The sequence below is a fragment of the Sphaerodactylus townsendi genome, unplaced genomic scaffold (genome assembly GCF_021028975.2).
Source record: "Sphaerodactylus townsendi isolate TG3544 unplaced genomic scaffold, MPM_Stown_v2.3 scaffold_996, whole genome shotgun sequence".
In the NCBI taxonomy this organism is placed as follows: domain Eukaryota; kingdom Metazoa; phylum Chordata; class Lepidosauria; order Squamata; family Sphaerodactylidae; genus Sphaerodactylus; species Sphaerodactylus townsendi.
Window position 1 is genome coordinate 403 of NW_025951239.1, and position 11,294 is coordinate 11,696.

The following is an 11,294-nucleotide window of genomic DNA, read 5'->3' on the forward strand; positions in this document are numbered from 1 at the left end:
CTGGTGAATCAGATTAGCTTGTGCACCCCAACACATGCCAGTTCTCTCTGTTTGTTGTGGAGGGGGAAAGGGAAGGGGGCTTGTAGGCCACCTTGAGTCTCCTTCCAGGAGAGAAAGGGGGGATATAAATCCAAACTCTTCTTCTTCCTCCTCCTCACCTCCACCCCCCCGAAATTGTCATTCCGCAGCAATCTGCTTTTGATCCGGAGCCAGCAGATCATACCTGAATCCCATTAATTCATTATCCAGCGTTTTGAAATATATCATACTTAAGTCTGTTCCACATCCACTGCTGATCACTGTCAAAGGGCGATCACAAATTCCAGAGAAGAGAAGAGTTTGGATTTATATCACCCCCCCCCCCATTTTTCTCCTGTAAGAAGACTCAAGAAACTCAAAGGGGCTGACATTCTCCTTTCCCTTCCCCCCCCCCCCCACAACAAACACCGGGTGAGGTGGGTGGGGCTGAGAGACCTCTGAAGAACTCTGACTAGCCCAAAGTCACCCAGCTGGCATGTGATGGGAGTGCAGAAGCTAATGTGGTTCACCAGATAAGCCTCCACAGCTCAAGTGTCAGAGCGGGGAATCAAACCCAGTTCCCCAGATAAGAGTGCACCTGCTCTTAACCACGACACCATGCTGGAAAAGAGGGGAAAAGATCCCTTTGGCGCCAGCACAGAAACCATGACTGGCATCTTGTCTTACCTGTGCCAGCGTAACCAGGAAGCCACTTCCGTTGCAGGGCGACGGCTCTTCCCTCCGTAGGGCCGGGTGGGGAAGGGCTTGGCTCACGTTCCGGCGGTGTGACCAGTATCCTGTGCATCGTGGGATTGACGCCTTCGGGAATCATCCGTGGGCTGTGCTGGTAGAAGTGGAGCCCTTTGCTTTCAGAAATGGCCTTGAGGATGCTTCTTTTATTTGACTGGCTCTGGTTATAAGTCTACAATGAAAAAGGATCGTTAAGTTACACGTTTAAGAAACCTATAGCATTTTTATACCTCGCTTTTTTCAACTGAAAGGAGTTTCACAGAGGCTTACAATCACCTTCCCCTCCTTACAACAGACACCTTGTGAGGCAGGTGGGGCTGAGAGAGTTCTGAGAGGACTGTGACTGGCCCCAAGGTCACCCAGCAGGCTTCATGTGGAGGAGTGGGAAATCAGCCCCCTTTTGTGTGCTGACATTGCACCCCTACCCAGAGGTGGGATCCAGCAGGTTCTCACAGGTTCCTGAGAGTAGGTGACTAATTGTTTGTATGTGCCGAGAGGGGGTTACTAATGGGTGATTTTGCCACGTGATTTTTGCCTTAGTGTCGCCCCTCCTCTCAGCAGTAGCGCGCAGAACTGGAAGCAGTCTAGCAGGAAGTGCACCGGCGTGCGTGGCAGCCTGCTCCTGCGTGTATTCGTTTCCCGCCCAAGGACCGGCGCAGCGGCTGCGTCCTTGCCACAGCCCAGCCCAGGAATGCCCCGCCCCCGTCGTGCCCCGCCCAGCCCCATTGGCGCTACGTCACAGTTTGAATCCCACCACCATGGGAACCTGTTACTAAAATTTTTGGATCCCACCACTGCCCCTACCTACCCTTTGAGTGGTCCCGTTTGAACAAGACTGGGGTGCGTGCCCAGCCACATAGATGATTTCTTCTATCCCCTCTAAGTCTGGCCAGACCAGTAGCTTGACAAGGCCCACTTGGTAGACTTTAGGTTTGTTCCAGAGGCATGAAACTGTGCAGGCCTTTGTGCAGGTATTTAACTTCTGTCTGCCTTGTGGACCGACCGACCTCCAGATGAAGAAGAATAAGTATTTGGATTTATGCCCTGCTTTTCTCTCCCATAAGAAGAAGAAGAGTTTGGATGTATATCCCCCCTTTCTCTCCTGCAGGAGACTCAAAGGGGCTGACAATCTCCTTGCCCTTCCCCCCTCACAACAAACATTCTGTGAGGTGGGTGGGGCTGAGAGAGCTCCGAGGAACTGTGACTAGCCCAAGGTCACCCAGCTGGCGTGTGTGGGAGTGCCCAGGCTAATCTGCATTCCCCAGATCAGCCTCCACAGCTCAGGCGGCAGAGCTGGGAATCAAACCCGGTTCCTCCAGATTAGATACACGAGCTCTTAACCTCCTACGCCACTGGATACTCAAAGCAGCTTATAAACTCCTTCCCTTCATCTTCTCAAAACAGACACCTTGTGGGGTAGGCGGGGCTGAGAGAGTTCGGAGAAAACTTTTACTAGCCCAAGGTCACCCAGCAGGCTTCATGTGCAGGAGTGGGAAACTAGCCCCCTCTTCTGCCTAATCACATAGTACATCAAAGGCCACAAAACATGGGTCTGATATTGGATTGGTAACATTTTCTGGCACATTTTCTGACGCAGCACATCTTAGAATTTGGGTGAATGTGACTAAGCGAGAACGATCAAGTTTACATCAATGTAGGTTTTCCTGTTGAGCATCAAACATGAGGGGTGAACTCCTTTTCGTTTTCTCGCAGTGGCATAGGAGGTTAAGAGCTCGTGTATCTAATCTGGAGGAACCGGGTTTGATTCCCAGCTCTGCCGCCTGAGCGGTGGAGGCTTATCTGGGGAATTCAGATTAGCCTGTGCACTCCCACACACGCCAGCTGGGTGACCTTGGGCTAGTCACAGTTCTTCGGAGCTCTCTCAGCCCCACCCACCTCACAGGGTGTTTGTTGTGAGGGGGGAAGGGCAAGGAGATTGTCAGCCCCTTTGAGTCTCCTGCAGCAGAGAAAGGGGGGATATAAATCCAAACTCTTATTATTATTATTCTCAGCTTACTCGTTCTTCCCGTCCTTCTGAAAGGATGACCACTATGCGGCCCTTCCGCTTGCGCCCAGTTCGACCCATGCGCTGGACCAGACGAACTGGACTTTTCTGAGCGTCGAAACAGATGATGAGATCCACTTCTCCGATGTCCAGCCCCTCTTCTCCTACGCATGTGGAGACCAGCGTGTTGTATCCGCCGGCACGGAAGAGTTTCACCACCTGCAAAAGGATTGGATCGCTTGATATTTCGCTTTACACAAAATTCTTCCATTGTGTGTTCATTCTGCCTATACATTACAGCAGGGGTCCCCAACGTCATACCCACGAGTGGGATGGTTTGCTGCTGCCTCCTCCAGTCGTCTAAATTTGAAACATTCACCATGCAGGAATATTACTGGTTTCCTACAGTCGCCAGGCATCAGTGGTGGGATCCAAAATTTTTAGTAACAGGTTCCCACGGTGGTGGAATTCAAACAGTGGGGTAGCGCCAATGGGGCTGGGTGGGGCACGATGGGGGTGTGGTAAGGGCACTCCAGGGGCGGGGCATTAATAATTTCTCTGTTGCTGTAAAAAACTCTTACTGTAAAAAAAAAAGTTCCTAATTTCCACCTGGTATCTTTCTGTCCATAATGTAAACTCATTATAGCAAGTCCTATCGTCTGCTGCCAACAGAAACAACTACTTCTCCTCCAATTGACTGCCTGTCAAATACTTAATACTTTAAAACACTTAATTTTGTTTCTAGAAATCAAAAGAAGGATGCTTTCCTTAAACAAGGAACTTTACCATATTACTAAAACGTGTTTTTAAAACAGCCCAACAGGGAGAATTATCTCCCATTTTCTACCTTCGCTAACCAGCCACACAGGAAACAACAGGACTTGATGATTTTTGGACCTGATGGAATTTCTAATGGAAAAGCAGACCCAATTAGTAACTCCCTCTCGGCACACACCAATAATTAGTAACCCACTCTCGGGAACTGGTGAGAACCTGCTGGATCCCACCTCTGCCAGGCATGATATGTGTAGTGGCAACCAGGGTTTAAATTCCATTTTTGTTTTTTGTTTTTTTAAATCAACACTTATAAATGAGTAAAATGCCCAAGAAAACTGACATGCAAATTCCCTGACTGACTGATGATGCAACTTCAGTGTTACATACAAATGCTAAAATGGGGGAATTCCACTAAACACCTGCAAATCGCACTTGCAAACTGCACTTTTAACACTTAACAATTGCAAATGGTTCTTTCTCCCACCCTGGGCATTCCACGGGTATATATACTCCACTTGCTTTACTACCATCAGATCCTCTGAAGATGCCGGCCACAGATGCAGGCGAAACGTCAGGAGAAAAGGCTACTGGAACATGGCCACACAACTCAGAAAAACCCGAACACGTATAAACCTTACTAAGCAGAGCCCTTTCCGTGCACCTGCAAAGCCGTCCACTTTCTAAATGGTGGCCACAGTATCACAACCTATTAAATGAATGTGCTACATTCAAAACAATAAAAGATACACAAACACGCGTGGCACATAGGCGCTGTCTCAAGCAATTTATATTACCTATTAGTTACTTGTAAAGTATGCCAAATTGTTGGCTATTAGACTTATCAAACTATTATATCTCCATAATGTCAATGTCACCCGCTGTGACTGTGATACAATTGACGCAATAATATTTACAAGATTATGGAGATTGTTGGTTTAACAAATACATGATTATGGACTTGAGAGAAGGTTGTCTTGTAATAAATTGTTGCACAAATTGGATTTAAAACGGAGACATATATGTGTTATGGAGTGGAGATATCACACATATAAGTGGAGACATATATGTGTTATGGAGATATAATAGTCATGCCCTTATATAAAGCAGTGGAGCGACCGCACTTGGAGTCCTGTGTCCAGTTCTGGTCGCCACATCTCAAAAAGGATATCGAAGAGATAGAAAAAGTGCAGAGAAGGGCAACGAGGATGATTGAGGGACTGGAGCACCTTCCTTATGAGGAGAGGCTGCAGCCTTTTTGGACTCTTTAGTTTGGAGAGGAGATGGCTGAGGGGGGATATGATTGAAGTCTATAAAATTATGCCTGGGGTAGAAAATGTTGACAGAGAGAAATTTCTCTCTCTTTCTCACAATACTAGAACCAGGGGGCATTCATTGAAAATGCTGGGGGGAAGAATTAGGACTAATAAAAGGAAACACTTCTTCACACAACGTGTGATTGGTGTTTGGAATATGCTGCCACAGGAGGTGGTGATGGCCGCTAACCTGGAGAGCTTTAAAAGGGGCTTGGACAGATTGATGGAGGAGAAGTCGATCTATGGCTACCCATCTTGATCCTCCTTGATCTGAGATTGCAAATGCCTTAACAGTCCAGGTGCTTGGGTGCAGCAGCAGCAGAAGGCCATTGCTTTCACATCCTGCACGTGAGCTCCCAAAGGCACCTGGTCACTGGCGTAATGCCCATTGGGCAAGGTGGGCAGCTGCCCAGGGCATCACCTTCTGGGGGGCATCAAAATGCTGGGTTCGTTTTTGGGTATTTTAGTGGTTTTCCATTTTTGGCACCAAACTTGGGGGGGGGGAGGGCAGTCTCCTGATGAGACCCTGAAAGTTTTGAGACTGTGCCTTCAGAAATGTGCCCCCCCCCCCCCCACAGCCTGCAACCCCCACTGACAGCAATGCAGAAAACTCAATGAAGAACAAAGATTCTTGGGCAAATTTCTAGGATGTTCCTGCAGGGGGCGCATTTTTGGATGTATTGGCACCAAAATTTCAGGGTATCATCTGGAGATTATGGCACCCCCCAAGTTTAGTGCAGTTTGGTTCAGGGGGTTCAAAGCTATAGACACTCAAAGGGTAGCCTCCATCTCCTTAGCAAAGAATGGGGGATGGGGCACCCCCTTTGAGGGTCCATAACTTTGGACCCCCTATACCAAACTGCACCAAACTTGGGGGGTAGCATAAGGACAGTCTCCTGATGATACGCTGAAATTTTGATGCCGCTAGCCTAAAAACTGCACCCCCTGCAGGCACCAATGTCCTGGTGTAAAAAGAAATTTGGTCGTGGTGGAGTGGCCGCCCATGGGGGGGGGGGGGCGCATCCAACTCAGGTTTTGCCCAGGGCTACAGTTTGCCCAGGGCTGCCTCGTTATGCCCCTGCACCTGGTGGGCCACTGCGAGTAGCAGAGAGCTGGACTAGATGGACTCTGGTCTGATCCAGCTGGCTTGTTCTTATGTCCTTATGTTCATCCCCTGGCATTGTGACTCTTGAGAAGCGCAGGCCGCTATCTTTTCGGTGAAGTTATTTCTTTGCCAGCAAGACTCCCCCCGCGGTCCTTTTGCCCCCTGACCTCAAGCTGCTCCTTCTGCGTGAAGCCTTTGGCGTTCTTCCCCGTCGAATGCCCCACAAAAGTCATCACCCGAACGATGGGGTGGAGCCGATTCAACATCTCTGCGATTTCGCACACGCTGTCGCGGAAAGAGGAGAAGATCATGACTCGGGTATCGGCGGGTTGGCTTTCGGCCCGGGCCTCTGGTCTGTTTAACAGAGGGAAGAAGCAAACGATTACAAACAAACAGAGGAAGAAACAAACCGAAATTACCACAGCAGAGATGCAAGGCAGCAGCTGCGAGCCCTTGTTCCTGTCCATTTCACTGCAAGAACCAACGGGCCTCATGGTCTGAACAGACAGCCAGCCTTATGCCAACACTGGGGGCACTTTTCAGCTTGTTGAGAGGTATTGGCTTAGTCCAGAGCAGGTGGACTACAACACAGAGGGAACAGGGTTTCACTCCTCCACATGAGCAGAACACTGTTATGTGATGAGCTGAACTTGAAAAGCCTCTGCACTATGCCCTGGAGCCACGCCTGTAGCAGCAGCCTTGTAGCTGCGCCCACACGGAGACCCCCCCTCCCTTTCCAGAGAGTCAGCCTCCAAGGGCCCTGCTTCAGGGGCCTCCATCATTTCAGGTTAATTGGATGACTATTCAAGAGACGGCCTTCTTGGCTGTGGCACCAAGAAAAAGAAGAAGAAGAGTTTGGATTTATATCCCCCCTTTCTCTCCTGCAGGAGACTCAAAGGGGCTGACAATCTCCTTGCCCTTCCCCCCTCACAACAAACACCCTGTGAGGTGGGTGGGGCTGAGAGAGCTCCGAGAAGCTGTGACTAGCCCAAGGTCACCCAGCTGGCGTGTGTGGGGGTGTACAGGCTAATCTGAATTCCCCAGATAAGCCTCCACAGCTCAGGCGGCAGAGCTGGGAATCAAACCCGGTTCCTCCAGATTAGATACACGAGCTCTTAACCTCCTACACCACTGCTGCTCCTCCCTAGAAATTGAGGCATTCCATCTCTAGGGAGATCCCCCCCCCCCCCATGCCCCTCCAACATTGTCTTTCAACAGCAGGGGACAAAGACCTCTCTGTTTTGTTTGACCCTCCATCCCGTCAATGTTTTGATTTAAAGGGGCAGGACTCGTCGTTAATCAAAGTAAGAGAAGTACTGAAGAGAAAAGAGACTTCTTCTGGGACCGACCTTGCCAAAATTAAGCATTTTTTTTAAATGACAGAAACCGAACACGTGAAGCTGCCCGACAGAGAGTCAGACCACGGGCCCATCAAAGCCAGCCTTGCCTGCTCAGAATGGCAGCTGCTTCCCAGTGTCTCAGGCGGAGAAAGGTCTTTTGCATCACCTACTAAACCGAAATTTCGCAGGGAATTGGACCTGGAGCCTTCTACGTGCCACAGAGGTACACATGGAGGAGGAGGAGGAGGAGGAGAAGAAGGAGGATTTATATCCCCCCTTTCTCTCCTGTAAGGAGACTCAAAGGGGCTTCTCTCCTTTCCCTTCCCCCTCCCCACAACAAACACCCTGTGGGGTGGGAGGGACTGAGAAAGTGTTACCGATGGGAAAATAAACAAAATATTTTCCTGAAGTCTGGTTGCCTGGCTACACTGGCTCCCTGCCCAGATACAGAGACCTGTAACACTATTCTGTTGTTCACCGCCCAGAGCCCTCAGGGGATGGGGCGGTATATAAATATGATAATAAATAAATAAATAAATAAGAAGCCTACATAGGGTTCACAAAGAATGTATATGCATGATAGTGCCAATGCTATATGATTTCCCTTGTGTGTGTGTCATTCTAGGACAGTGGTGGCGAACCTATGGCACGGGTGCCAGAGGTGGCACTCAGAGCCCTCTCTGTGGGCACCCGCAAACAGAGTGCCCCCCACACACATCTAGGCTGGCCTGGGCCACTGGGCTCGATGATTAGCATTAAACCTAAGACCTAGTTTTGGGGAAGCAGTGTAGGTAACCCTGTTAAGTGCTGTTAAACCCCACTGATTTTCATGCAAAGAACTAAAGTGTGATCCTTTACCTGGAAGTAAGCTCGGTTGCTGGCAATGGGGCTTGCTTCTGAGTAAACCCTCCTAGGGTCGTGATTCACCCATTGGAAGCGTTGCACGGTTGTTTCAAAGCAAAGCTACCGATTACCACCAAGCATACTCCCGAGTAACGCATGCCTTGGAGCCAACTGTTTTTTCTAAACTAAAACCTCAGCATTCAGGTTAAATTGCCGTCTTGGCACTTAGCGATAAATAACTGGGTTTTGGGTTGCAATTTGGGCACCCGGTCTCGAAAAGGTTCGCCATCACTGTTCTAGGATGTAGTGAAAGCTCCTCTTAGTTAAGTTCATGCCTGCAGTTTAGGATTTTAGTTTAATAAGGTTCTTCAGTTAGGTTAAGGTTCTATTAGTTTTAAGTGAGCCCTGCCAGTAGGTAGATGTACAGTCCTGCCTATAAGTATAAGTATGTGTGTTTATCCTTTAAGGTTTTCCTAATGTTTAAGTTAGAAATGTTATTTTTGAAATTTGTGTCTGAGAATAGAAGCAATAGCCAGTTAAGGTCTGATATTAAAGAACCAGGGAAGTTGGCTCTGGAATGCAGCTTAGACCAACGCCCAGCCGACCCTTTGATAAGAACAACGACCCTCTTTGGACTTGCTAATCGAATCTGTTGCCAGCACCCAAGGGTCACCCAGCCGTTGGAAGATGTCACCCTGTTTTGCTATTGGACTGTTTGAAGTTTTACTCTCAGGATCCAGAAGCTCATTGGACTGTTCACATCCTTACTTTCAGGATCCAAGAATTCATTGGATCATTTAAACTTGTCTTTGTCTAACACTCCCAAGCTTTTCTTCTGGGATTTGATCTCATCAGCATGTGCAAAGGGATTGTTTTCTCCCTTTGGTGTTCTAGGATATTTTCTCTGTATTAGATGGAAGGAGACCGCCCCCTTCCTGGGTTTTGCACTATGGGGGTGGGACTGCCCTACACCCCCTTTCTGGGTTACTGGGAAAGGTATAAAAGGGGCTGATGCACAGCCATGTTGAGCTGTGCCAAGAAATCACTTGCAATAAAATCCTTCCTGCTTTGAAGAAACGCCGGCTTCCTGCACCTCATTAAGTTGCTGAGCTGAAATCACTTATTGTTACTGGCAATTCGCTGTAACAAAAGCTCCAAAGAACTGTAACTAGCCCAAGGTCACCCAGCTGGCGTATGTTGGAGTGCACAAGCTAATCTAGTTCCCCAGATAAGCCTCCACAGCCCAAGTGGCAGATCAGGGAATCACACTCGGTTTTCCAGATTTGAGTGCACCTGCTCTTAACCACCACACCACACTGATTATACTGAATCTGACATTTAGCATCAAGCTCCTGGACTGTTCAGTCACAAGACTCTGTGTTCAGGTGGTTTCTTTATTATGAAACAGCATCAGGAAGAAGCATTTGGACTTCTACTGCCAGAACTGAAACAGAAGCAACAAAGCGCCCTCCATGATACCCAACATCTTGCCCCCACATTACACAACCTCTCCCCTGACTACCAGTTCCCAAGGGGGGGCGGGGGTGGCACCTGGCCCAGGGACAATGCAGCCTCTCCAGGATCTAAAGAACCGACATTCCACAATACCACGAGAACTACAACAGCAGGTTTCTAATAAGCTGATCAGGAATTGCCTGGGAAGTGAAAGCAAAAGGTAAAAGTACCACCACCGTAATGCAGAGGGAGGGGGCAAGAGGAGAGAAAGGGAATCCCACGTCCTGACCGGGAGACATGGCAGGATCAAATCAGAAATGGGATGATCATGATACCTAGTCCATCGGTCCAAACTGTCTACTCAGACTGACTCTTGTTCTCCAGGGTCTCAGAAACAGAAAGGTCTTTCACATTACCTGCTACCTTATCCTGTTACCTAGTGATCCCGGGCACTGACACCAGGACATTCTGAAGGAAAAAAAAAAGCTCTACCCCTGAGTCACAGACCCCCCCCCCCCCAAAAAAAAAAGCCTCCACTGAATCAGACGAGGAAGGAACACAAGAACATAAGAACAAGCCAGCTGGATCAGACCAGAGTCCATCTAGTCCAGCACTCTGCTACTCGCAGTGGCCCACCAGGTGCCTTGGGGAGCTCACCTGCAGGATGGGAAAGCAATGGCCTTCTGCTGCTGCTGCTCCCGGGCACCTGGTCTGCTCAGGCATTTGCAATCTCGGATCAAAGAGGATCAAGATTGGGAGCCGTAGATCGACTTCTCCTCCATAAATCTATCCCTTTTAAAGCTATCCAGGTTAGTGGCCATCACCCCCTCCTGTGGCAGCATATTCCAAACAGCAATCACACGTTGCGTGAAGAAGTGTTTCCTTTTATTAGTCCTAATTCTTCCCCCCAGCATTTTCAATGAATGCTCCTTGGTTCTAGTATTGTCAACATTTCTCTCTGTCAACATTTTCTCCCCCATGCATCATTTTATAGACTTCAATCCTATCCCCCCTCAGACGTCTCCTCTCCAAATTAAAGAGTCCCAAACGCTGCAGCCTCTCCTCAGAACTTGAATGGCAAATTGTGAAAAGTAAGAATGGAACACAGATTACTTTGAACACATCAGACGCAGAAAATGCTCGGAAAGAGAAAGCAGGCATGTCGGTTTCTCCACCACCCTGTGAGTGGGTGAATGCAAACACTACACATTAACTAAGACCAAATCGTCTTAGGTCTACCTCAGACCTACCTCCCTGTTCCTTCCAGGATCTGAAGTGTTCCACGACAACCTCTTCCAGTTTCTTTAACTTGGGGTGACTGTAGGTGAATGGCTTCAGTTTTTCCTTTCCTGTAACCCCCAAAAATGTGTTGTTGTTTTTTAAAATCCAAAGATTTTAAGCAGCTTGACATTTGTCACCGACAGCATGAAATATTTCCATTCGGACCCAAAGAATACTTTAGCTCCTCAGTAAGAAAACTCAGAAACAATGGAATAGTTAGATATATTTGAAGGTACTTTTTAAACTAAAAAGCACAATAAAAAAGAACAAAAAAGAGCAATACATGTGGGTGCTGTGTGGTTTCGGGGGTGTATGGCCGTGTTCTAGCAGCATTCTCTCCTGACGTTTCGCCTGCATCTGTGGCTGGCATCTTCAGAGGATCCTCTGAAGATGCCAGCCACAGATGC

At 48.4% G+C, this 11,294-nt stretch overlaps 1 protein-coding gene across 1 annotated transcript; it reads right to left on the reverse strand.

Moving 5' to 3' along the window:
- Positions 1 to 705: 705 nt before the first annotated feature.
- On the reverse strand, positions 706 to 11,088 carry LOC125425634 (Fanconi anemia group M protein-like; the record flags this gene model as incomplete). Its single annotated transcript, XM_048483201.1, has 4 exons — positions 10,857 to 11,088; positions 6,136 to 6,322; positions 2,786 to 2,992; positions 706 to 940 (listed from the first exon to the last, which is right to left on the reverse strand). Coding segments are annotated over exons 1-4 (790 nt in total), but the record flags the coding sequence as incomplete, so codon positions are not given.
- Between the last annotated feature and the right edge of the window lie 206 nt (positions 11,089 to 11,294).